This window comes from Zosterops lateralis (genome assembly GCF_965231275.1).
Source record: "Zosterops lateralis genome assembly, chromosome: 1".
NCBI classification, from domain to species: domain Eukaryota; kingdom Metazoa; phylum Chordata; class Aves; order Passeriformes; family Zosteropidae; genus Zosterops; species Zosterops lateralis.
This window is the reverse complement of record NC_139762.1, coordinates 2,828,794-2,856,253: the sequence shown is the minus strand read 5'-3', so window position 1 is coordinate 2,856,253 and position 27,460 is coordinate 2,828,794. Positions and strand designations below refer to the sequence as shown.

At 46.3% G+C, this 27,460-nt stretch overlaps 1 protein-coding gene across 1 annotated transcript in view; it reads right to left on the bottom strand.

Moving 5' to 3' along the window:
• Positions 1–26,060, bottom strand: part of WNT3A (Wnt family member 3A) — a 93,059-nt gene extending 66,999 nt beyond the window's left edge. The window contains exon 1 of the mRNA XM_083876470.1: positions 24,808–26,060. Coding sequence (XP_083732596.1) covers positions 24,808–24,878 — 71 coding nt within the window. The 5' untranslated portion in view covers positions 24,879–26,060. The remainder of the gene's footprint in view (positions 1–24,807) is intronic.
• Positions 26,061–27,460: the final 1,400 nt, after the last annotated feature.

The window sequence follows — 27,460 nt, the reverse complement described above, 5'->3', positions numbered from 1 at the left end:
GGACTGCTCGGTTACTCTTGAAAGTGAGAACTACTTAAAGTCAATTTAGGATCAGTGGCAGGCAGCAGGTTACCAGTGTCTGGAAGCTGTGGGCTTCCTTCATCTCCACACATCAAAGTGAACTTCCACTTCCCTGAGCATTGGCTCAGCCTGATCCAAATCAGCTGAACCAAAACACAGGAGGTTGGTCATTCTTTTCTTTCATATTTCCAGCCCCAGCCCTGGAAGTTCTCAAGGCTGGGTTGGAAAGGACTTGAGGCACCTGGACCTGGTGGGAGGTGTCCCTGCCCACGGTGGGGGGAACTGGGACTGCAGGATAATCCTTCAGATCCATTCCAACCCCCCTGGAATTCCCAAATTCTGTACTTCATCCCCCTGTCTCCATGATCAACAACTCCTCTGTGATGGTCAAGAGCTCCATGGCCAGGCAGAGCTCTCAGCCATCATTCCCATTATTCCCAGGATAAATCTTCACTGCTGCACAGAAGTGAGCTGACCTTACTTGACATAACAGCACTTTTAGTCAGGAAGACATTCCAAATCAAACCTTCCAACTGCTGCCTTTTGGGAGAAACTGCACACGCCTGCTTGAAATTCTCTGGATTTTTTTTTTCCACCCCATAGTTTATCACATGTTTGAATTCTCAGGCTGGAATTCAGCTGCTTGAGCACAGGTGTGTTGAGTACCATTTGAGGTGCTTTCCAGCATCCAGCTGGCTCCAGCCTGCCTCCCCTAAATTATGTGGAGTCCTGGGGTGACACCAAGCATCCCTTGGGATGACACTGCACACTCCTGGATACACAGTACAGGGAACCTTGAGTCTCCACTGGCTGGGATCACTCACTAGGCACTGGTAATGCAGAAAGCCAAATAGAAATATCTGCATCTGAAGCTCAGGAATCAATTCAATCAGCTCAATATTTCCTAAATATTTTACACGTGCAAAACCCTCTATGAGATAAATAAGACAAGATTCATGAGGGACCTGTGGGAAAGCTGTACATGGACTCCAGGGAAATCTCAAATACTTTAATCACCTACATTCAGCCAAATGTATCAACCTCTCAGGGAGGGTTATCACTGTTCTGTTTGGAAATTCATTATTTCCACAGGACTAAAGTCTTTTAGTCCTTTTCCCTGTTTAGGATTGTACAAGAAATTAGAAATGTTGAAACTGAGATTATGGAAAAGACTATCTGTATTAGGGAAAGGAAAACTGGAAAAGGTTATCTTTGTTAGGGAAAAGAAACTTGCAGCACTGTACAGGCTATTGAAAGATACTGATTTGAAAGAGTAAATAAGTGCTTGGGTCGTTATTTCTTAGCTCAAAGCCTCTTCATTCATCTCCTGTGCACTCAGTACCTTGGAACTTGACCAGTTCTACGATTTTGGCTCACACGAAGGCAAGGAATTGCACCCTGCAGAGAATTTCCAGTTCTCTGAGTCATCGTGAACACCTATAAAATGTACAGAAATCACTAATGATTTACCTACATGGGACACCTTTGCAGAGCAACCAGGAGTGGAAGTACATTCCTACCTATTCCTCACAAAATACAAACAGTCAGCAGCAACTGAATAATTTCCAAACAGGATGTCTCAAAGTAACTCGTTTTTCTTTCAAAGGTGCTCCATATTTAGGCCACAGTTTCTGAGATATCAGCAGGTCTGACATGGGAGCTCTGGGAGACCTGAGGCCTTTTGAGGGGCAGGTGGAGGCAAAAAATTGGTTGATAAAACTGTAATGGGAGGTGAGATCCATTTGTCCAGCTGAGGACTTCCAGCAGGCACGGAGTGCTCTCCATCTGAGCCACCCATCCAGCTTCTCCTCTCAGCAATTAAGAGAATTAAGAAACACCATCTGAGGGCACAGTTCAAGGTGTTTTCACTCTGTTTTTTTTTTTTTTTAAACATCTTCAGGGTGAGAATCATGTCTCATTAAAATCACTCATTGCTCCTCCTTATTGACCACGGAGGAGACAGGAGAAGATTTCTCTGCTTCAGATTTCTGTGGGGAATGGATTTGTAGAGAATTCTCAAACCCTGACAGAAGGCTCACATAGGATGCATCTGTGTGCAAACTTTGAGATAAGAAACGGTGACTTAGAAATGCCATGGGATAGGACAGACACTGTTGGGAGAGAAATGGAACTGGAAACAAGTTTCAAAGGACGGCCTTACAAATAAGACTGGACACTTTGGAGAAATAGAACTGTGAAAGGTGCATTGTAATAGGACCCATGAGGGGTAATTTTAGATGATTGGCTTTAAGGTATTAACAGCATTGTGTGGCAAAAGCTGATAGGCCAAGAAATGCTTGTAATGGATTGTCATTTAAAATAGTTTGACTTTTGATTGTGATGGTGTGAACTGTAATATCTCTATCGTCTCACCCTTGACATGAGACTGAAAATGGAATAAAAGTTTTTAAAACACCCCATCTCTGGGTCAGAAAAGGGGATAATCTGACAGAAGTGTAGAGTGTGGATGTCCTGGAGCACATCCTGAAGGAACCAGTGCTCAGACACCACCTCACGACCAACCCCTGTCTCCACTCAGGGCTCAACCTCATGGTCAAGCAAGCGGAGCTCAAATTACTCCCCTGGTGCTTGGCTGACCCACAGCAATCCTACACATGTGAATCCTTAGCCTACAGCAAAGGCTGGCGAATGCGATTTAAATTAACCCTTTTTTATTGTGGGTAAGCAAAGCCTAATTACCTGGCTTGCTGCGGGCGAGCCGTGAGGGTCAGCTGGGGTGTGGTAACTTGCTGCACCGCAGAAACTCGATCAAGAGTTTAATTTGCTGGGACTTCCACGGGCAGGCAAACCCTTAGACCTGGGTTCTAATTTCTCCCAAAGCCCCCGGGCGGTACAAAACTGACTAAAAAGTTGTATTAAGGGAGAGGGAGAGGTCACAGCGATGCCCCTCCGTGCTGGAAGGTGCTGTGACGTGGTGGGCTTCAGTGTTGCTTCAAACCCCTCCATTTTGTGCAAATCCAACAGTGATAACAATTTAAAAAACACACTTAAATTCCTAAATCTTTTTCCAGCTTAAAGCATTAAGAGCTGGTTGTATCAAAGAGCAGCAAATCTGTTTCACCAGAGCCACTCAGCATCCCTTATAATAGAGTTATGGTGAGTAGAAAACAATAAAAGGCATTTATTTATCACAAATAATTTGGGTTTTAGGTGGGTTAACAGGACTTTTGCTTCTGAGGGAGAAAACAACAAATAAATGTCACCAAAGGTCCTTAGCCATGGGTACCATGATAGTCCAGTCAGGCCTAAGTAAGTCAAAAACTCAGCCTCTTTATTGTTAGAAGAGACAACTTTCAGGACAGACACTGAGAATTTTACTCTGCCATCCCACCTCTGCTCTCTGCTCCCAGGACAGATGGGATCAGCAGCAGGGTATGACCATAAGCAGAGTCCTGCTCTCCTCACGAGCCTGGGACAGAGCACAGGAACGATTTGTTCCCAGACCTCCATGGATCCAGAGGGTCCACAGGACACTCCTGAAACATCTGCTCCAAGTACTCTTGAAATGACAAACTCACAACCAGACACTTGGATTATATGAAGATTTTTTTTTCCAAAGTGGAAGTGAAATGGGAACCAGTGATGGTTCACTGAGAGCAGCCAGACTCAGCTCAGAAGTAAAGCTGAAATGTGGTGAAGTCAATGAATTCCCCAACTGGCCAACCCCCTCAAGAGAAAAGGGTGGATTCTCCCAACCTGTTGATATATTCAAGATTCAGCTCAAAGCTCTTCCCAAAAAATACATTTCAGCTCAACTTGTTTGGGTGAACAGGGGAAAATGTGGTGGAATCTTCACTGCAATCCTAAAAAAAATGAGCCCACAGACCTTTACATCCAAACTTTCAAATGGGTCAAACTATCAATCACTAATGCTGGAAATTCCTGGGATGGGACTCAGTTCACAGACTGAGACCAACACAGGGATGTATGGACACAAAAATGTCCATCAGGGCTGATTCTGCCTTTACTAAATCCACTGTACACAGAATATTTGGCAATTAAACCTTATCCATCCAGGACTGCAGGCGACCTCAGTCACATCTGGGATCAAGCTCTCAGTATTTATAAGAAAGCCCTGGAAATATGGACCTGTTTTATGCTAAAGAGCTTAGCTTTCTGCTTCCACCAATCCCTCTGACTTCCTAAATAAGACATGGATTGCACTGTACCAACAAATGAAAGAAGGGGAAAATCCTAAATCCTAGGGGAAATATGATGCAAAGAACAGGAAAGCAAAGGAGAAGGTGTTCAGACATTGTGGAGTTACAGGAAAGTAGTTGGATGTTTCAACTGAAGAAAAATGTCAATCCTGTTCAAATTTTGCAGAGCTGAAACTTTGTATTAACTTAGAAACCCAGTTTTAATCACTTTTGCCATAAAGGCAAGAACGGGAAAATTATCACAAAAACCAAGTTGACCTGGAACTCTGGAGATCACTGGAGACTAAAGCCATAAGAACAGGAAAATTATCACAAAACCAAGTTGACCTGGAACTCTGGAGATCACTGGAGACTAAAGCCATAAGAACAGGAAAATTATCACAAAACCAAGTTGACCTGGAACTCTGGAGGTCACCGAAGACCAGACTCATAAGAACTGGAAAATCACCATAAAAACCAAGTTGCCATGGAGCTCTGGAGGTCACTTGAGACCAGACCCATAAGAACAGTAAAATCATCATAGAAACCAAGTTGACCTGGAATTCTGGAGGTCACTGGAGGCCAGACCCACTCTCTGCAAAGCCCCAGGAGTTGTGATGACATCCCTCAACTGCTCGGGATGTTCTGGGGAAACCTCCCCGTTTCCAGGACTCCTCCTCTGAGCACACATCCCCAAAAACCTCACAAAACACCCAGGACTGCTCTTATGAAATCAGTCTGGAGACAGAGGCTTTCTCACTGGAGAGCAGAGCAAGAAGGAAGCTTCCAGAGCACGGTTAGAACATTCCCTGGAGTCAGGGCTGCTGGAGGATCAGCACAATTAGATTTTGGGAGGACATGTAGGCACTAGCCAGCTCCTCAAGCCCTGACTCTGTGCAAGCAGCAGCTTCCTCAGCCACAAGGAGCTGGAGGTTCACCTCTGTGCTGTAACATCATCAGTGTGACATTTGTCACCTGCTGTCCCCATCCTCCAGGCTATGGAGCTGTGCCACTTCACACCATTCCAGCTTTAAACATGTACTCAAGGCTGCAGGACTTCAATAGATATGAACAAAAAAAAAACCCCCAAAAAACCCCAATCCATCTAGATTCACCAGGTCTGGAATTTCACACATGCTCCTGGCAGAAACCAATGTTCAATGGAGTTCATCTAATCTCTCTAAGGAACACCTTAGAGCTAGGAATCCAGTTAATGATATCACCCATAACCTCTCTGACCTCACAGCAGAATCATCAGGGCCACAGAAGAGCAGTTTGCTCTGTCCTAAGAGAGATGGCTGGAATAGGTGGGGTTGAATTGTCCTCTGGGGCAGTTAGGCACTAAAAAAAGGGTTCTACATGGAAATCATAAACCAGATGTTTTGTTTTGGGGGACAAAATCTTGCCACCATGAATCATGTCCTCCTGAGACACAGACACACACAAAAAATATCCAACAGTAAGTTCAGGGGGAGAGGGTTTAAAATCAACTCTCAGCTTGGTTTTAAACTGAAAGAGAAGAGATTTAGATGGGATATTGGGAAGGAATTCTTGGCTGGGAGGGTGGTGAGGCCCTGGCACAGGTTCCCAGAGAAGCTGTGGCTGTCCCTGGAAGTGTCCAAGGCCAGGTTGGACAGGGTTTGGAGCAACCTGGGACAGTGGAAGGTGTCCCTGCCCTTGGGGGGTGTTAGAATGAGATGATTTTCAAGGTCTCTTCCAATTAGATCCCTTCTACATTTCTATTATTTCTGTGATTCTGTAGTTAACACGCTCAACAACTCAAACAAAACACAACTCAAACACAGACAAACACATTTCTCCAAAGCACTGCCAAAGTTCTACCACTGGCCATTCACAAAGCATGAGTTACCCTCTGAAAGGTGCAGGGAAGAAAAATTGCTTCTGTTTTCTCTACAAGGTCTTGGCTGTCCCCATCACAGCCATAAATGGTTAGACCGGGCTGGTAGCAATGCTCCAGTCCTAAAGAAAAAAAAATGTGAATTTGCAGACCTGAGGTCAGCAACCCTTTCCTAGAGAGGCCAGAACCAGCTGCTCCAGAAAAAAACAAATGTAGGATTTTCATGGAACATCATTTCCTTGCAAAAAAAATCTTATTCTGGTCTTCATCAACCAGATGTCACTTAGAGCCCAAAAATTAAAGTCACCAAATGCTCTTTGTTATTAACTATGACAGTCCAGAATTTTTTGCAATAACTCTGTAATTATTGCCTGGAAAAAAATGTATTAAAAATTACTGTGATTAAACCAGAAGAGTTTGAAGAAGATTTGGGTCTTTTACCTCTTTTCTCCAGGCAAAATCAACAAAGAAGGTCAAGAACCTGACAAACACTTCAGGTTTCTCATCAGCCTCTCTTAAAATAGGGATAAAAAAACCTCCCAGACACCGACTGGCATCACATCAATGATATTTGTGGGGTGTTCAGGCACCCAGTCATCCCTCCCAACTTTACCTGTCTAAAAGGGAGGTGTTTGGGCTGTTTCTGGAGTGGATGGAGAAAGATAGACAACTCCAGACAGTGATTCATCACATCCACTAGGGAGATCCCAATCTCAGGAAGGATGAATCGCCCTCAGAAGGTGCCCAACTTTCTAAGATGGTTGGTTCAGATAGTTGAGCATTCCATGGCTAAAATAAAGTGAATTTGGTCCAGAGGTCTCTTAGGGAAGGTTCTGTCACCCAGCAGAGCAGAGATGCCATTCCTGGTGTGCTTGGAGACCAAAAGTGTGCCCAGATGTTCTGAGCAAACCCTGCTTTCAGAGCAGACTTGTCCCCAGTTGGTGGAAACCTTCCTTAAGGATGAATTGACTCTTCCCCACCTCACCTGAGAGGAGATGCCTCAGATAACTTGACTCAGCCTTTGGGATCATGGTGAGACAAAGTCCCAGCCCATAAGCAAGTGGGTTGTCAGTTTTGTGGGTATTTTTATTTGACTGGAACATTCAGTCCCATTTCTTGGAATGTTTTGAAGGCATTTTCTCCTTACTCTGGCCTTGGGCTGGTGCACAGTTATGCTGTGCCTGCTCCTAGGCAAGGTTTCTATCTGTGCAGCACTGGAAGACTCATAGACCACTGTCCCAAGGTCTTTCCTTCAGAAAATCGAGGTCTTTCCTCCAGAACACTTTGTGACCATTTCCCAGGTCTGTGGAAAGCACTTGGAAAAGCACCTGGTGACCTCAAGGCAACCTGGGAGCACTGCTCATCCCACAACCACACCACCCTTTCTCCACTGGCTAAAGAGCATTTTTATATACCTGACTTCATATCTCCACATGTTTAAATCTCTTCAGGGCTCGGGAGCTGGCTGTGAGAAACAGGAATTTTAATATTCTGTCAGTGCCCAGAAGGTCTCTCTGACTATGAGGCAAGAAAAGGTGGTTTGGTGCCTGTAGATTATCTGCCCTTGTTGGCTGATCCTGACCACCAGGACCTCGAGTTCCCTGCCAAAACAGAGCAGTGGAGTCAACCTCAGCAAATCCTTCCTGGCAAACCCAAGGTGAACTGAAGTAATTGTAATTTGAAATGAAGAAATGGCAAAACTGTGGTTTATGCAAAGCAGAGGAGTCGGATTTTTATTTTTCGGGGTGGCTTCTCAAGGGTACTGAGGTTAGAGGCACAGGCCCAAGTTACTGGGAGTCAAACCAGGGTGTGAGCCATGTGAACACCCATGTGAACGTTCTTGCCCCCTGGTAAATATGAACCATCTCGTGTTTATTGCAGGGAAAGAGCATTCACACGGGCAGTTACCACAGAAAAACTGGCATCTGATGAGTTCACACCCTAACTTACCTCGTGGTAATTTGTTCAGGTGCCCAGCCCCTAAGGTGCCATTCCCAAAGCGAAGTTGGAGGACGCAATGTCCCCTTTCATACTCAGAGTCAGCAACTCCGTGGTTATGGCACCTACCCATGGGATGGGGAAACGAGCTGCACAAGCTTCCTCTGCTCCATCCAGAGCAGGGGTTTTGAATCTGAATTTCCCAAAAATCTCAGCAGCACACCCTCACCAACAGGTTGTGCCATTCCTCAGAACTACCGAATCAATTATTCATATTGATTGAGGCTTGGCCAATGCTGGGGGTTCAGCCAGGAGCCTGTGGAGCTGGGAGCACTCAGCACCCATCACTGGATGCAGCTCAGGCTGCACAGGGCACAGATGGACTTTGTGAGTTCTGCAGGATATTCACCTTCAATTTCTGCTTATCTGTCAATAAACGTCAATTCCTGTGCTTATCCCTCAGATACGCAACTTCAGGTTCTGCAATTCTGCCTTTGCATGCCCCAAAACCCCATCCAGCTCCAAGCCAAGTTTTGCTGCACCTTGTCAGATATGTACAAGCCTTAACCGGGCTCCTTCTCTGCCCTGCACTGGGATAGGGGAGATGGGGCTGAGATATGCCTGTAATTTCCATACATTATTACTGCCTGTCCCCGATAGCGTGGATAATAACGTGCTGTGGATCAGCACAGGAAAACTCTCCCTGCTCCCAGGCTCCATCTCAACCCTTTGCCATCCAGCCCAGTGTGCCCGAGCACAGAAAATGAACAGAACTGCCCTGGTATTTAAGGATAAACACGAAGCAAACACGGCGCTTTCCTGGCCCAGAATCAAAGGGTGAAGCAACTGGAAGGATCCAAGACCTAAAGGAGCTCAGAGTCTTAAGACATGAGACAAAGGAATTGCACCAAAGCAGCACTTTCCTGGCCCAGAATCAAAGCGTGAGAAAACTCTGTAGGATCCTGAAGGATCTCAGAGTCCAAGACATGAGACAAGTAGGTTGTCCCAAAGTTTGTTACAGTGAAAGGAAGATTTTCCATGACTTCCAACTGTCTTTAGAGCAGAAGCCAAAGCTAAGAAGAGGGATATGGGATCTACCTATCTGTGCATACACATACAGGGTTATGTATTATATCTGTATTTAACTACCTTCTTTCACAATAAACACTTCTTCTCCCCAAAGAACTCTCACAGAAGGGGTTCACTGGACTTTTCTGGGACACATCCCTGGGAGATGCCAGCACCAATCCACCAGGGAAGGGAGTGACACGCAGCTGTGGCTGGGAAACACAGACCTCCAAAGCATTGGAGTCCTTCATTCTCCTAAAACCTGATGAGGAGATTCCTCCTCTTCATCCCTTCCTCAGCCACACAAAGCAATGAGGAGATTCCTGGCATGGCCCACTCCTCTCATAAATCACATCAGGAAGGAAGGGAAAGGAGAGGGGAAAGAGGGGAAAGAGGGGAAAGAGGGGAAAGAGGGGAAAGAGGGGAAAGAGGGGAAAGAGGGGAAAGAGGGGAAAGAGGGGAAAGAGGGGAAAGAGGGGAAAGAGGGGAAAGGAAAGGAAAGGAAAGGAAAGGAAAGGAAAGGAAAGGAAAGGAAAGGAAAGGAAAGGAAAGGAAAGGAAAGGAAAGGAAAGGAAAGGAAAGGAAAGGAAAGGAAAGGAAAGGAAAGGAAAGGAAAGGAAAGGAAAGGAAAGGAAAGGAAAGGAAAGGAAAGGAAAGGAAAGGAAAGGAAAGGAAAGGAAAGGAAAGGAAAGGAAAGGAAAGGAAAGGACCCTCTGATAATCAAAGGGCTGGAGCAACCACCCCACAAGGACAGGCTGAGAGAGCTGGGATTGCTCAGGCTGGAGAGCTGGGAAGAGCTCATTGTGGCCTTGCAGCAATTAAAGGGAGCTTATAAAAAAAGAAGGAGAAGGATTTTTTACATGGGCAGAGAGGGATTAGACAACAGAAACAGTTTTAACCAAGTGAGAAGAGATTTAAATGAGATGTTAGGAGGAAGTTCTTCGCTCAGAGGGTGGTGAGGCACTGGATCAGCTGTGGATGCCCCATCCCTGGAAGTGTCCAAGGCCAGGTTGGACAGGGCCCTGAGACACCTGAAGCAGTGAATGACATCCCTGCCCATCACGGGGGGTTGGACCTCAGAGGTCCCTTCCACCCCAAACCCTTCAGTGCTCTATAATTCCATGAAACAGGAGGTGAAATGAAGAAAACAATAAACAGAACAAGGAGTTATTCTGTGGGCACTGAAAGTGGTGAGCACTGACTCTTCTGTCTGGATTTAGGATGTCCAGGGAACACGGATGCACACACACACATGCTCACACCCTTCAGCCCCTGGGAGGACTCTGCTCACATTTCTACCCCATTTAACTGCCCATTTTTGTGATATTTCTGGATATCTAACGTTTTTCAGAAGCTCATGGGGCCAAGAGGTCTAAATGTCATTATGGGGACAAAGAGGCAGCAGGATTGCTTAAGCCTTGGATCATGCAGAAACGAGTTCTGAGAGGTGGATTAGAGCAGAAATGGATCTGAGAGCCCTTCCATGAGCCCCTCTTTACCCCAGCCTGGGTCCTCCTCCTGGGCCTGAAGAACATCAACCCCTTTGCTCAAGCAATTACAGCTTTTATTGCATAAAAACACTGTGGAAAGGCCTGAATTTCACAGAAAAAAAGAGTCAACATGGCTGAAAATTGCACAAATCACACCTGAGATGTCTCTGCCTATTCTTTCTTAAGATGAATAATAAAGTCTAACTTAGCACAGTAATGCCCAAGGCTAAGTTCATGCCTAACTTAGCACCCAGACAGATTTAATAGCAAAGCCTGTGTGGAGACCTCAAGTTCAGTCAGTTCAGAGTTCACATCACTTCCCTCACCCTTCCATTATATCGATGCCACCGTGTTCTTCTGGCATCAAAGAAAATCCCAGGCACCTCTCCTGACATCTCTAAGATCAAGGAAATTGGAGATAAACCCAACTCTTCCTCGTTCACAGTAACAGAAACAGTCTGGGAATTCGAGGACCAGACAGCACAAGAGTATGAATAAATTTGTGCAGATCTTATCTGCAAGGTCAGCAGAAGCACGAAAAGGAGCAGCTCAGAAGGCAACAGGAGTTGGTGAGTCCTCCTGCAGGGATTTCAGGGTCAGAATCATGATTTGGTTTTGAGGGTGGTCTCTGTCCAGGTGTCTCCACTTGGCAGCTCATTATTGGTTACAAAAAATTAGCCCGAATGACAAAATCTCTGACAAATAAAGCTTTTGCAAGGGCATTTTTCTCTGCACTGACATACCACAGAACCCTAAAAGGAGAGACTTTTGCAGAAATACAAATTCCTTGTCCAAGGGAAGGATGAGCTTAAGGATTTGGGCACGACAGAATTAAATTATCTGACCTAACCTTGTTCATGCAGGATTCGGATTCCCAAGTGGTCATCTCGGTTCTGCTGATCCCCGACAGGGAGAGATCCTTTCCTGCCCAGATTGACACTGATAGGGCTGCTGAGTCACAGCCAGGAAGGGCCAGCCCTCCTCCATGGACTGCACAGGGAGCTGGGAGGACTCCCTGGGATGGGATGTGCAGCTCTGAGGTGGAGGGTGATGAGAGCAGTGTGTGTGCACAGCCCCACAGCAGAGAGAACAGCCCTAAACTCCTCACAGCCCCACAGCAGAGAGAACAGCCCCAAACTCCTCTCTCGTGGTCCCTGCCACGCTGACTCACAGGTGTCCTGCTGAGGTTCTTATCCTCACCCAAAAAATGGTTGGGTTTTTTTAAATTTATACAATGAGTCAAACGTAAATCTGCCCAGCTTCTTCTCCTGGCTCTTCTTGGTGACCCCACCGTGTCCCTTGGAATGGGATGTGGACACTGATCCGATATTGTCCCTTAGAATGGGATGGACGCTGATCCCACACTGTCCCTTGGAGTGGGATGTGGGCAGTGACCCCACAGTGTCCCTTGGAGTGAGATGTGGGCACTGACCCCACAGTGTCCCTTGGAATGGGATTTGGGCACTGACCCCACATTGTCCCTTGGAATGGGATGTGGGCACTGACCCCACATTGTCCCTTGGAATGGGATGTGGGCACTGACCTCACACTGTCCCTTGAAGTGAGATGTGGGCACTGACCCCACAGTGTCCTTTGGAATGGGATGTGGGCACTGACCCCACACTGTCCCTTAGAATGGGATGTGGGGCAGCTGCCCCTGCCAGGGCCTGCAGGAAACTCTCATTTTCCACCTTTCTGATTCTCCTCTGTCCAGGACACCCAGCTATTTGTTTAGGGCAGAGAAGAAATGTGGCCAGAGGTCCCTTGTCCCAAGGATGTGTTTTAGCTCCTGAATTACCTCGTCCCCTAGTTAATCACAAAGTCTGCAGACCATTAGATAGCCAAGGTTGTGCATGTTGCCCTCCTGGTGCCAGAGCTTGCCAAAATGGGCTCTTACACACAAGAATCCAACAAGAGCCTGGTTTCCCTGATTTCTGGAGCCTGTCTGCAGGACAGAATTCCTCTGTTTGTTCTGAGTCCCAGCATCAGGGGCAGCAGGAGCCAGCACCCCTCTCATGCTGCTGGCAGACACCACCAAGGTATCCGTGGCTGTGAATTCAACCCAGTCTACACAAATCCTGAATTAGTTAGAATTTGGAGAATCTTCTGGCCAGCAGGACAGTTTTAGTGGCTCTGTTAGGCAGCTGTGCTGGGAGCTGCCTGCCTTGCTTTGGGCTGAGCTTAACCCTTCCATTCACCAGGAGACTGAGACCACACAATGAATCAGAGGCACAAACGGACTCAGAGCTGCTCAGGATCACAGACCCGCAATGTGCCCGTGGGCAACTTACACCAGGGCTCTCAGTGGCCACTGAATTAGCATTTCCCTGTCTGATCCCCCGATCTTCTGCTAATGTGTCTTATCTATTCCCTTTCAACTCTGTTTGCCCCATCTGTCTGGGCCGTGTATTCTGCAGGGCAAAACCCAGTTCCCACTGTGCCCTCAGTGCTCTGTTGCAAGTGGCTTTGAGGTTTTGCAATCAATCCGTTAATATCCATGACCCATCCTGCTAGGAAAAAGCAGCCCCATCCACTAAGCCCCTTCCTTCTCCAGATGATATTCCTGTTAGCAGTGACTCAGAGTTAGCTGAGGGCTGACATCCACCACTTCTTCACCATTCTGATTTAGGGGGATTTGCTCCAGCCCGGAGCATGTGAGGATGGATGAGATGATTCCTGGATTTCGTGGTGGTCACACCTATTTTCTGCAAGCCCACAAGTTTGGGATGGATCTCCAGTGAAGCCAAGGTGTTTGAGGGTTAGACAGCTAAATCTGTGCCGGTTAAAGTCTGTTCTCTCTGCAGAATGTGAGGGGAAATAAGCACTTCAAAAAAAAAAGCAACAGAGCCAATCCACTTTTCCTTACACTCAGAATGAGCTGAGGGTATTCATGGACCAGCCACTGACAGGGGGCAGGTCAGTAAAATCAGCTAACTGATCACGCTGCTGCCATGCCATCAATAAATCTGAGGCACAAAGCTCAAATTAAGTGTCCAAGTAACCCTGGAAGTGAGTGCAGTGAGTCCTCTCCTTCCCACCCAGCCTCTTGTTCTGTCTGAGCACTTCCAGCAGCAAATCTTTTAATGGGATGACCCAACCACAGCCCAGCAGAGCAGCTCTCAGGGCCTGGAGTTCCAGTTCTTTTCTCTATAGATTTAACAAAACCAGCTCATGTTGTTGCAGCCAGCTGGGAAAGGGGAGAGGCTGGGCTGAGCTTCCCAGCCCCTGAATCCTTCACTGTAGGAAAAGAATAGAATATATCAAAAGATGGGGCTCTGAACCACCTGGGACAGTGGGAGGTGTCCCTGCCCATGGCAGGGGGTGGCACAGGATGGGCTCTGAAGTCTCTTCCAACCCAAATTATTCTGGGATTCTGTGATCCACTGTCCTCAGAGCCTTCAGGGTGGCTCTTCACCCTCCCAAATCCACAGGATTGAGGTGGTACCCACCCTCCTGCTCTGGATCACTAATGCAACTTATTCCACATCAAATTCATCTCCATGGCTGTTGCCAGGACCTGCAAGGAATTGAAACTTCGTAAGAATTCCCCTCAAATGCCCTTCTGAGATGTGGGATTTTCACTCAATTCTTCTACAGCTGTGGAAAGCAGCACCAGGACTCCAAATGAAGAGTTTTTTTAAATTTGGTCACTAAAGATTCACACTGAAGGGTCCTCCAATGGAAATATCCTCTTTCAGTACTTCATATGTCTGTGTAGATCACAGAGAGATGCTCCTAATGTGTTTTAAAGCCAAACCTGACCTGTCTAAGGGGAGATATTTTTGTCACAGAAATCCAGGATCCTCTTCCAGGCAATGGTTGGGAAACTGGCATGGCTGGGATGGGATTCATCTCATCCCAAAGTCAATGTCTGACAGATGTTACATGAGCTGTATCTCATCTCTCACCACTAACTCTAAAGGAAATTTCACTGTAAAGTATCCAGGAAAGATTCTCCCTCCAGGAGGGATAGAAACCATCATGCATGTCCCAAAAAACCCTCAAAATAATTAGATTTTTGCATCTCTGGAGGAGCTGTGGCTCTCCTAGTAAATCCTGAAAATCTTATTCAATGCCCAGTGGTATTTCCCTGTCCAGACTGTCCCATTTCTTCCCAGCTACAGCAGGAAAAAAAAAAAAAAAAAAAAAAAAAAAAAAGGATTTCTCCCTTGTTTTCTGTCATGCCACACAAGCCTGTCTAGCCACAGCCCCTGCTGTTGTTCTCGTGGGGGCAGAGGGACAGGCTGAAAGGAAAGCTTGGCTGCTGTTCAAGGATTTCCATTCCTGCCTTCCCACCCCTGGGGAAATATCTCTATTAGACGAGGTGAACCCTCTGGGAGCACAGGGAGCTCCTCCTGCTCTGCCCTGTGCAGTTTGGATTTGGCTCAGCTGCAGCAGAGGTGGGCTCTGCCTTTTGTCCCTGCTCCATCCCACGGTGGGAGTTCTGCTGGATAAGGCTGACTTATCTCTGGAAAGGTGGGTGTGCAAAACTTTCCCCATAAAACTGCACCTTCCAGCAGAAATGCAGAGGAAATACAAACATGTAAAGTGAAATTAAGAGCCATAGACTGGGGAAAAGGGGAAAGAGTTTGATTTTAGAGAAAGCAAAGCAGAAGAATTCTTGAAATGCAGAAACATCTGTGACTGTGTCCCTCTGTCAGGACAGGGCCACAGGGAGACCACTTCAAATCTCTCTTTAGGAAGTTTTGAGACAAAGTTCCATCACAATCCTGAGGTAATGACTTGTGGGTGTGATTTGGAGGATGGTGGGAGACTCTGGATGTGTCTAAGAAGATGCGTTTATTCCCTGGATTAAAGGCAGGATTAGATATGTTACAGAGGAAGCTGAAGAACCCTCAAACTGCTGGGCTGGGACAGGACAAAACATGAATTTCCTCAGAAGAGGGGATGGTCTAGAGGTTTTTAGTACCAGCCTGGGTGTCATGAATGTTCCTGCACCTATTCCAATGCACCAATGAGCACTAGAGAGATTATAAAATACAGGAATGATGGATATGATGGATAAAATGATGGATATGAAGCCTATGATGGATAAAAAGCCCAGGACTTGATTTGACCCATGTGAATTTAAGTCTGGCAACAAAAATGATGGATTTTAACAACTAGGGAACAGGCAAGTGTGCAAAGACTTTTGTTTGGGGTATTTTTTTACTAAACCTGGATAACATTTTGGTGGAGATGGTCTCCTCCCCTGGCACAGAGGATTTCACCAGTCAAAAACACCTGAGACATGAATTGCGCCAGAAGAAAATTCCCAGCTCTCCTCAAAGAAAGGAGCCAGGAGCCCCTGGCTTGGATGGAGACACCGAAATTGCAGAAATGTGAAGTGAATTCCAGCCCTGGCTCTGCTCAGCTGCCTGCACATGGACACAGAGTGATGCTGAGATGCTCTGGGATTTTACTGACTGGTCTCCAGCTGCTGTCCAGAAAGGAGCAGGTCACCAGGGGGTTGTGTACAACCCCTGCCAGGCCTCTGAGGGTGACCAGGATGTCACCAAACACCTGAACCTGGCAGATGGGAACCTGGGCATCTCCAGTTGAGGGCTGGAGGGAATTCCAGGGAACACTGGGAATGGTGCCTGGAAGCCAGGAAAGCTCCCGAAGCTGTGAGGAACCCCAGGAAATGTGAGAGTCTGGCATGCCCCGAGATCGAGGAGCAGCTGAGGGACTCTCTGAGCTTTCTCCACCAACACTTTGACCTCACAGAACCCTCTGGGAGAGGAGAAAAGGAGAAACAACCACCCCAGACACCTGGAATCCCCTGCAAGGCCGGTGATGTGGGCAGGGAACCAGCCCAGGGGCTCTGATGTGACTCTGCTGGTGATGCCTGAGAGCGCAAAGGTGCGACAGGAGGGAAGAATTTCACAGCGTGAAGGAAAATCCACCTCAGGAAAGAGCAACAACCTCCTCACTAATGATTATCACTATCCACAGGAGAACAACCAGGACTGAAACCTCGGCCAGGAGGAGACCAAAGGCACCTTGAACTCCTTTGATGGCCCAGTCTCTACAAATGCAAAGCTCCCTCTGGGTAACAGCAGCACCCAGATGGGAAGGGCATGCCCCGAGCTCGAGGAACAGCTGAGGGACTCTGAACCTTCTCCATCAACACTTTGAGCCTCCAGAACCCCGTGGGAGAGAAGAAAAGGAGAAATGACCACCCCAGACACCTGGGATCCCCTGCAAGGCCGGTGATGTGGGCAGGGAACCAGCCCAGGGGCTCTGATGTGACTCTGCTGGTGATGCCTGAGAGTGCAAAGGTGCGACAGGAGGGAAGAATTTCACAGCGTGAAGGAAAATCCACCTCGGGAAAGAGCAACAACCTCCTCGCTAATGCTTATCACCGTATCCACAGGAGAACAACCAGTTTAACACCAGGACTGAAACCTCGACCAGGAGGAGACCAAAGGCACCTTGCACTCCTTTGATGGCCCAGTCTCTACAAATGCAAAGCTCCCTCTGGGTAACAGCAGCACCCAGATGGGAAGGGGACTGTGAATATGCAGGTGACAAACCGGGAAAAGGGACAAACAACACCTTTGTGATGCAGAACACTCTCCCCCCGCCTCACCCCCGGCTCCTGGGATGCTTTTGAAAGCCGTGCCCTATGTTAGGAGTTCAGAACAAGGGAGTTAATGTATCAGTTCTCCTTCCCTCCCTCCCCTCATTTTTTTGGGAGTTCCGGTGGAATTTGGAGCGAACTCATGAACCGATGGATTTTTTTACGGGTGGCGCTGAGATGACAACAGGACTTAAAAACAAATTCTGCCGCTTTCAAAGGGACAAAAGGGGGAAAGAGCATCATGAGTGGCACAGGAGAGATGGAAACAGTCATGGACAGTTCCACGAGTGGCTTTTCTGCACGACCAACCTTAGACCTGATCCAGCAAAGCCCTGATGGACACCCCATGGGAAGGATCCTGCCTGAGACTCCCTCCAGTTTCAGTATTAAGCCTCATTGAACTGTACTGGCTCTGAGCTTTGTCCCTGGGTGGTGACAGCACAGCAGAGCTGAGTTTTGAGAGATCTTTCGGGCTGGGGACACTCCAGCTGCAGCCTTGGGGCTGAGCATGATGTGGACAACCCATCTGCTCTGCCCAGGGCTTCTCCCCATGCTGTGTCCCCTTCCTTTCCCCCACATTCCAGTGGGTTTAACCCCAGTGCCAGCCACCACCTGGCCGGGCAGACATCACCCAGCTCCACATCACCAGAGATCAGTGGGTGGTGCCTCTTCAGAACCTTCTCCTTCCCAGCCACGACCTCCAGACCTCCCTCATCCTCATCCTCCTCTCCTCTTTCCATCCCCATTCTCCATCCACACAGGCATTTCCAGCCACATTCTCCATCCCCACAGGCTCTTCCTTGGGGACCATCATGAGCTCTGGGAAGGGAATCCTGCTCTGGGAAGGGAATTTCACCATGGACGAGGCTGTCCAGCCCCAAGGAAACACCCCAACTCAGCGCCCGCAGGATTTCCCCAGCACCTCCTTGTGCAAGGCCCGCTAAGTGTTCTCATTATACCCAATAAATCCCTTTGAAATGCGCCCTGGAGCTTTGAATCGACAACTCCAGGAAGGCTGAGCCAAAGGCAAAGCCCAGCGCCAACAACCCCTGGGATTGTCCTGGTGGGATTTTCCTGCGCAAAGGAAAAAAATATTTACTCCTCATGAGGAGGTCTAACGTGGAATAATCTCCTGCTGAATGCTTGAGCATCAGTGATGCAGGAATTGGGGATAGGGAAGGGAAGGGGAAAGGAAAGGGGAAAGGAAAGGGGAAAGGAAAGGGGAAAGGAAAGGGGAAAGGAAAGGGGAAAGGAAAGGGGAAAGGAAAGGGGAAAGGAAAGGGGAAAGGAAAGGGGAAAGGAAAGGGGAAAGGAAAGGATTTTAGGTTTGGGATGGAGGCACCAGCCTGGTTTCCCCTGCTGCAGTCAGCAATCCTTGACTTCCCTTTCTAGGAGACGCCACAATAAAAATCAAGGCCCATCCAGCCTGAACCTTTCAGAAGAAGGAATGGCCAAAAAAGTCTTTTTTGGCCTAACAGAAAACGATGCAATTCCCATCTCTCAATTCCAGCCACCCTGGTTGAAGATATCCCTGCTCACTGCAAGTCTAGATGACCTTTAAAAAGCTCCTTCCAACCCAAACTATTCCAAGTGCTCAAAACTTTCCCAGTGACAATTCTCAGGGGTGTTCAGATATCTGCAAAGGACAGGTTTTATCTTAGTTAGGAAAGGCTTTTTATTGAATGCAACTCCTTCAGCCAATGCTTTGAATAGCAAGTTGATGATTTTCAGGTTAATTTGTCTAATAAAGTCCTCTTAAAATGGAAAGAGAAAGTCAGTTAATAGGTAGCAGAACAACACAATTTGATAGAATGAGTCTGAAAGCTGAGTAGATGAGGGGTTTGGGATTTTCTTTAGGAAAGTCCCAGCCCTCCCCTTATTTCAAACAGAGACTTCTTGCAAAATTTTCAGTTCCTGCAGAGAAAACACCTCCTGATGTGATCTTTGTCCAGTCATTTCATCTCATCACAACTGGACTGTGCCAGGAAAAACACAAACACCATCAGAGTTTGGTTTCTTCAGCCCCACCAAAAAGAAGGAGATGGGAAATTATTTCCCTTCTCCTTTTCACAGAGCATCCTCTGCACAGAATGGACAAGAGAACAAGAAAACACAGAAAAGTCCCCTTGACCCTTTCCCATCCACTCCACTTCTGCCTGGGTGCAAACCACTCATCCCAAAATCCAAACTGGCACCTGAAAGTGGCCTAAACCACATTCTGTGATTATGGGAGAAAAACAGGGCTGGATCAGCTCCTGCTGTTACAGAGACACAAAAAGGGCAAATCAAAAAAGGGCAGGGACAGTGCTGGGTGCAGAGTGATTTCACTGCCACACTGATGGATTTTCACATCTCACCACAACCCTGCAGCAGGAGGGGAGGGGGTAAAGGTGAATTCCAGCACCTCACCCCGGGCCAATCGAGCAGAGAATGAGGAGATGCAATTCATATTTCTGAGCTCTAGAGATTGCTTCAGGAGCCAGCGTGGGGCTCAGGGTGACCTCCCAGGGCTCTGCCTCCCTCCTGGCCTCAAAACCAGTGCTCAGCTCCCTCTCTCTGCCAAACCAGGGCTGGGTGTGCAGCAGACAAGGGTTGGGTTTCTCACGGGACACTGAACCTGGCCTGGGTTTCACTCACTTTAAAGCAGGGGCTGTTCCAGCCACACTGAGGGGAGCAGATCCCAAAAAACAACAGGGAGAACAAGGCAGGAGCTCATCCCTGCACAGCTCCTGCATCATCTCCTGCTGTGGTGATGCACAGAACAGGGACAGGCTCAGGTGCTGCACCCGAGAGCTGCTGGAGTGATGAGGGAGCCTTTGGCAGGGCTCACTGGAGCCTTTACATTTCCTGAATTGCAAAAAATACAGATGGAAAGAGCTCTTAGAGCCTTTTTTCCTTTTCCCTTTCCCATTAGATCCCTTTTCCCCAGCTCTCACAGAGAGGGAATCCTGCAGGACATCACAGCTTCGTCCTGCATGGATGAGGAAATCCAGGGGGCTGCTGTGGCCAGTGCTGGGCAGGGAGGGCAAAGCCAGACCACAGGCAGGGAAATGTCTCCACACACATCCCCACATCCTTCACATCCTCTTCGAAACACCAGGCACCTCCAAGGACACTGATCACTGATATTTCCCAGTTTTCCACATCCTTCACATCCTCTTCCAAAGACCTGCCACCTCCAAGGACACTGCTCACTGTGATATTTCCCAGTTTTCCACATCTTTACATCCTCTTCCCAAGATCAGGCACCTCTAAGGACACTGCTCACTGATATTTCCCAGTTTTCCACAACCTCTTCCCAAGACCTGCCACCTCCAGGGATTCTGCTCACTCTATTTCCCAGTTTTCCACATCCTTCACATTCTCTTCCAAACACCAAGTACCTCCAAGGACACTGCTCACTGATATTTCCCAGTTTTCCACATCCTCCACAACCTCTTCCCAAGACCACACACCTCCAGGAACACTTCCCACTCTATTTCCCAGTTTTCCACATCCTTCACATTCTCTTCCACAGACCAGGCACTTCCAGGAACACTGCTCACTGATATTTACTAGTTTTCTACAACCTCTTCCACCTGGCACCTCCAGGAACACTGCTCTCTCTATTTCCCAGTTTTCCACATCTTCACATCCTCTTCCAAAGACCAGGCACCTCCAAGGACACTGCTCTATTTCCCAGTTTTCCACAACCTCTTCCTCAGACCTGCCACCTCCAGGGACACTGCCCACGCTGCTATTTCCCATTTTTCCACGAGGTTTATCCCATCCCACCCCGCTCTGGGTGTGACCCAGGAGCTGTGAGAGCAGCAGAGGGGACAGGAGCCCCCCCAGGCCCAGCAGGACAGACAGAGGAAGGGACAGACACCGTCCCCCAGAGTGATGTCACCTCATCAAACCCCAAACCTGTTGTTTGTTCCACTAAAACTCCTCTTGTCATCCCTCTCCAGGCACAGGATTTCACCTCACACATCCCAAAGCTGCCTCACACCCAGGGAAAGTGATGCCAGTTAATTTTTCCTACAGCAAAAAGGTCTCCCTGTACTTCCAGTTCAGCCCCTTCTGGGGTCATTCTCCCCCTGGAGCAGCACCCTGAGCTGCAGGATATTGAGATTCCCATCATGGAACCTCTGTGATAATTTTTTTACCTTTTTTTTGTTTTGTTTTTTCCCCCTCCTGAATCCATCCCTTCTCCCTTCTGCCTCATTTCTACCCACTGGCTCTGTTCAGACCAAGTCAGGCCACTTAGCAGGGATTTAAAACAAATAAAATAAATGAAATTAAAGGCTTTTTTTTTTTTTTTTTTTCCCATTCCACGTGGAGTGGGTCAAGGCACTGCAAAGCAGTTGGAAAAAGTTTAAATTCTGTTTGTGCTGCTCCTGTGACTCCCCACAGACCCCCAGACTCCCCCAGGACAGGGAACATCACATTTAATCCTCCTTTACCCACAAACTTTACTTGGGAATTCCCTCGGCCTCCCTTCACTCATCCCAATCTCTCTTTTTTTTATGATTATTATATATTTTTTAAAAACAAACCAAAAAATGAACAGCAGCAACACTTAAGAAAAGAAGCAAAACCCGAGAACAATCTGGTTTTTTTTGTTGCTGTTAATCTGGCCCCCTGGGTGTGGAAGAGCCTGTTGCTGCTCCCAGGAGCTGCTTTAGCTTGAGCAGCTCAACTCTGCACTGGGGAAAGTCCCTTGGGGGTTCCTATGGCACAAAAAAAACCCCCAAAAAACCCCACCAGAACATCCCTAAAACTCATCAATCCCAATGGGAATCAGCCCCTCTGCTTTGGTTATTTTTAAATAATCAAAATAATTTTAAATAATTCATAAGTCTCTCTTTAAATCCATTATTTGCTGGTTTTAATGAACTCACAGAGCTTCCCCTCCTCTCCCTCAGCATCATCAGGGATGGAGCATCAGATCCTTTCCCTTTTTCCTCCCCTGAACTTTTCCCCCAAAGCTCCCAGGGATGTGAGAATCTGCTCGGTCTGATTTAAACAGGTGCTCTCTGTGCCACAGTGGGAACAGCAAAAAAAGAAGCTACTTGATCCCCCTCAGAAATTCACATTTCCCTTAATTTTGGGACAACAATTAAGCAAAACTCACAGGAAAAGATGATTTCTCAGTCCCTGCTCTTTTTTTTTTTTTTTTTTTTTTTTTTTTTTTTTTTCTTTTTCTTTTTTTTTTTTTTTTTTTCCCACAAAGTGTAAATACCCACAGTCCCATGTGCTTTAATTAGAAATGATTAGTGGGGAAGGGGAGAAACATGATTTGGGGGTGGCAAATGACAGATTTTTCTGCTCTAAACACCCAAATCACTGTGAGGATTTTACACAGAGATGGTTGGGATGGGATGGGATGGGATGGGATGTTTGGTGCTTGCATGACCAGACTAAAAAAAAAAATAATCCTGGTTCTCTCTTCCAAAAAACCCCCATAAAAACAACAAAACAAAAAGAAGAGCAGCACAAAAAAATTAAATTAAAAAAATCCAATAAAGCAGCACGGATTTAAATTTGCTAAATATGGGAACAGCTGGGCTGGCCCAGCAGAAAAAGACCTTCCCTTTGGAAGTTTGGGATGTGCATCCCGGAGATCCCAGCGCCACTTCCAGGCCCCCCATTCCCACATTTTTCTCCAGGGTTTGCTCCTCATCCTCAACCACGGGGGTTCATATCTGGCTCGGGGATAAATTAAGAAGGAAAAGCTGAGGATAAATAAAGAGGGAAAGGAGTGGCAGGAGGGTGATGGAGGGGGGGGAATTTAAGCAGCCAATGCAACATCTCCCTGCGACTCCCCCACCCCAATCCGAGCCTCCTTTGCATTTCCATGGCCTCGGGGGGGTTTTCTCCTTGCGAAAGAAGCGTCTGAAACCGCTGCTCGGCAAGAACTGAGGAGGGAGGGGGGAAAAATAATAATAAAAAATAAATAATAATAAAAAAACACCCCCCAAAACCTCAAAGCGCCGCCGGTGCACACACCTGATGCACACACAGAGAAACCTCCTGTCCCTCTGCACAAATCCTTTTTTTTTTCAGAGTTTTTTCCCTATTTTTCCGCAGGGATGGGACAGAGGGGACAGAAGGGGACAAGGGTGACAAGTGAAATATTTCTCTATTTCTCCACCAGCACCAGAGGAATGCGTTTCCCCCCTTTTTCTCCAATCAGGAATGCGAGCAGAGTTCCTAATTATAACTTAGACTGACGGTGGCTGGGAATAAAACATTGCTTTTTAATGACTCCCGTCCAGGTGCTCTCGCCTCGCCGCCTGTTCTTCCCAAGAACGCATTTGCATTTTATTGCCTTTTTTTTCTTTTTTTTTTTTTTTTTTTTTTTTTTTCTCCCATCCCAACGAATTCCCTGCTTTCAGACATACCTGAAATAGTTGGAGAGGCTGCTCTGCCTTCAACACCCTCACCTCTGCACGGCCGGACAGGGCTGGGGAAAAGGGAGGGGGGAGAACCGACAGAGCATCCCGGACCCGCAGAGGGGGGAGAGCAAAGCATTAAAAACGCTTTAAAAATTAATTAAAATTATGGGGATAATTATATATAATTTTTTTCCTTTTTTTTTTTTTTTTTTTTTTTTTTGGGGGGGGGGAGTGTATCAGAGCTGTTTTCAGCGCCCCCCCCCCCCCCCACCCCCAAGGCTGGAACTGGAGTTTCCCTCCCTGATTTTTCCCTCTCTCCCCGCGTTAGGGCTTCCCCAGCGAGCGCAATTAACTCCGCGGGGTAATTAGTGCGGATCGTGCGCTTACATGCCTTGCCCAGCACCATTTGCTGCTTTTTTTTTTTTTTTTTTAATGTAGGGGGTTAAGGAGAGAGAGAAAAAAAAAAAAGCTCTTAAAGGCGTAGAGTGTAAAGCGCGGAGGAAGGAGAAAAATAGAGATTTTTTACCCCCCCGTTCTCAAATAAAAGCGGCGCATCGCGGGGAAAAGGCGCAAGAAACGCGGATTTTGTGCCTGGAGCATCTCCCCTGGTGCTGTCCCCGCTTCTCACAGCCCGGCCGGCGGAGCTTTCACCTCCTTTCTCTTTCTTCCCATTCCCTCCCCCCATTTATATATATATATACACATATATACAATTTACACCTTCCTCCCCCTATTTTATACATCTATATATACAATTTCCACCTCAATATTCCTCAATAATAATAATAATAATAATAATAATAATAAAAACACCACCCAAAAAGTTTTCTCGCTCCCTTCCACCTGACCAAGCTCGAGATCACCTTGAAATGCTCATGTCAACTTGTATCATTATCTCTTTAATTCAGGCAGCGCCTTTTGTTCTTCCCAGGAGAGGATCAAAGCGCTCAGAGGAAAAAAAAAAAAAAAAAAAACCAACAAAAAACAACAAAACTTTCCGATCTCTGGTTCTCCCTCTCTCTCTCTCCTTTACAGTAGGAGAAGGAGAGATCAGGTATAACCCAGTCAAAATAAACAAAGTGAATGCATAAATAAAAGAGGTGAAATGCAGGTTCTAAGAAGTTGCTGGCGCTGGAACAATCCCACCTCTTTTTTAGCTGAGTGGCACCGAAAGGAGAATTTCAAGTCATCTTTAAGCGCAGGGGGTTTGCAGAGAGAAAACGCAGAGGAGGGGAAAGAAATAAATGAAAATGAGCGAAAAAAAAAAAAAAAAAAAAAAAAAAAAGAAGAAGAAGAATAAAAAACTTACCACCAGATTGGGTAACTTGACAGAGCCTGACTCAACCCACAAAGAAACAGGAAATATCCAAAAGAGGCCATTGATGAAAAGTTGTCTTTCTCTTTTTTTTTTTTTTTTTTTAGGAACCAGAGTTGCCAAAAACCTTCCTTTCTTCTGAGGCAGGATGATTATTTTAATAATAATAATAATAATAATAATAATAATAACAATAATTTAAAAAGAAAAAAAAAATAAAAAGTCAAATGAAGTGAACTCAGCCCGACCAGGTAAATCCTCTCTCGCTTCCTCTACTACTCTCAAGGAAAAAAAAAAAAAAAAAATCTCAGAGAGGTAAAAAAAAAAAAAACTCTTCTCTCAGCCAAGACACTGAAGGCAAATATTAAAAAAAAAAAAAAAAAAGGAAAAAAAAAAAAAAAGAAGAAGGAAAGGAAAAAAAAAAAAGAAAAAAAAAGAAAAAAAAAAAAAGTTTGAAGTAGCTCTCCTTAAAAAGGACCCAATCAGCACTTATTGCCAAAGGGAGAATTCTGATGCTTTGGCTTGTTCTGTCAATCAGGAGCGTGAAGTCAGGAATGAGCTAATTGCGAGGAGATAGTGTTTTAATACTCATTAGGGGGCACGTTGGCCCACAAGGCAAGGGATAAAATGTAGTTTAAAAAAAAAAAAAAAAAAAAAAAGGGGAAGGAAGATTTAGGGGGTTTAAATAGACAGGGGGGACCCCTGTGGATTTGGGTAGCTATAACAACCTGCCCGGATTTCACTCCCTGGGTCGAAGCTACTAAAATGCAAAAAAAAAAAAAAAAAAAAGCAAAAAAAAAAAAAGAAAAAAAAAGGAAAAAAAAGTGTGAAAGTTTTTTTTCTCCTTCTTCTTTTAAAAAAATTATGATTTTCTCAATTTTCTCCTTCTTGCCATTCTGTCTTCTTCTTCTCAAAGCCCCATTTCCTCACAGGGGACGGTCAGGATGCATTTGAACCAACTTTCTAGAAACTTTGCGGTTGTGTCTCCTTTTGAGGGGGGGGCTTTTTTTCCTCCTTTTTTCACGGAAAAAAAAAAAAAAAAAAAGAAAAAGAAGAAAAAAAAAGAGGATTTCCACCCAGGCACGCAGACAAAACCCCCCCAGGCAGGCACAGACCCCCCTTCCCCACCAGTCCAAGGCAGTCGCAGATCCAAGAGCTCCACTGAAGGACATCTGCTAAAAACTCGATTTCTTCCATGCAAATCTCCAAAGGGCTCCTTCAGATCATCCCAATTTCCAGGAATCCCAACCCCGGACATTGGGAAGGCGCTGCTGCTGCTGCTGCTGCTGCTGCTGGGAACGACTTCATCCACCAGATCCACCCCACAGGGCAGCAGTAATTGAGCTCTTTTTTAATTTCTCTCTCTACATATTGTCCAAATTTCTGTCTTTTCACAGCCGGTGGTGGGGGGTGATTTCGGTGGTCCCAAAAATTCGGATTTTTTTTTTTTTCCCATAGAGTGAAAAGATAAAAAAAAAAAAAAAAAAGGGGGGGGGGTGGAAAGGGAGGAAAATCATTATTATTAATATTAATATTATTATTATTATAAAGATGTAGCTCCTCAATTCGTGGTCCGTGGTGTGGGATTTGCTGCTCCTCTGGAACATATTGGTTAAAGCTGGCTGGGGCTGGGAGCAAGTGTCACCCAGAGCTGACAGGCGTCCCCTGCCCCCGGCTCATTTGAAAGGGGCTGGAGAGGCGAAAACAGGGGATGGAGACACGGCAGGAGCCAGGAGATATTTTTCACCCTGGTATAACAACAATTATCCTCTTTTCCATGGTTTTCTTTTATTTATTTATTTTTAAATTATTTTTATTTTTATTTTTTTGTGTGTGGTTTAGTTGCTTGCTGCCTGTTATTTATTTATTTATTTGTAATTTTTTTATTTATTATTTTTTTAAAGGGCTCAGCGAGCCCGGAGGAGTTTTTTATTTATTCCCTCGACTCGCTTGAATTTATTATTATTTTTTTAAATCTGCGAATCAGAAAAAAAAATAAAAAAAAAAATTCTGTGGCTCGCAGGGAACAAAGAAAGGCACAATCTATTTATTATTTTTTTTAATGATTTTGTTGGGGGAAGCCTCGCAAAAAAAAAAAAAAAAAAAAAAAAAAAAAACGCATTAGCTCAAATCAAAATGCGCTTTCATCCTCATTAAGAGCCGCGTTTCTAATTTTTTTTTTCCCTGCGTGGGGAATATATTTCCATTTCCACACACACACACACACACACACACAGGGCTTTGACATCTAAAGATACGTTTGTGTGGAGAGAGATGGAGAGAGATTAAACTCATTCTAGTGAAATTATCCCAGAAACGCGGTTCATTCGGGGATATTTAAATCGCTGGGAATTTGGCAAGGGGTGGGGTCGAGCCCCCTGATTATTTTTTTATTTTCCTTTTTGGGGTTGGATGTGTAAATGTGAGCTCTGGCAAAGCGCTGGGAGATTTTAATCGCTGGGGGTTGATCCCGGCAGAGGTTTCCAGAGGAGGGGAGCGGATGCTCCGAGCGGCTCTTCCCGGCAAATCCCCGCCGTGTTGATGCTGCAATTATTGCCGGGGTATTAAATCCATCCCCCGCTTCTCTCTCCATCAACTCCTTCAGCAGCTCCCAAACCTCCCCCCTGGAGCAGCCCAAGGGAGTTTT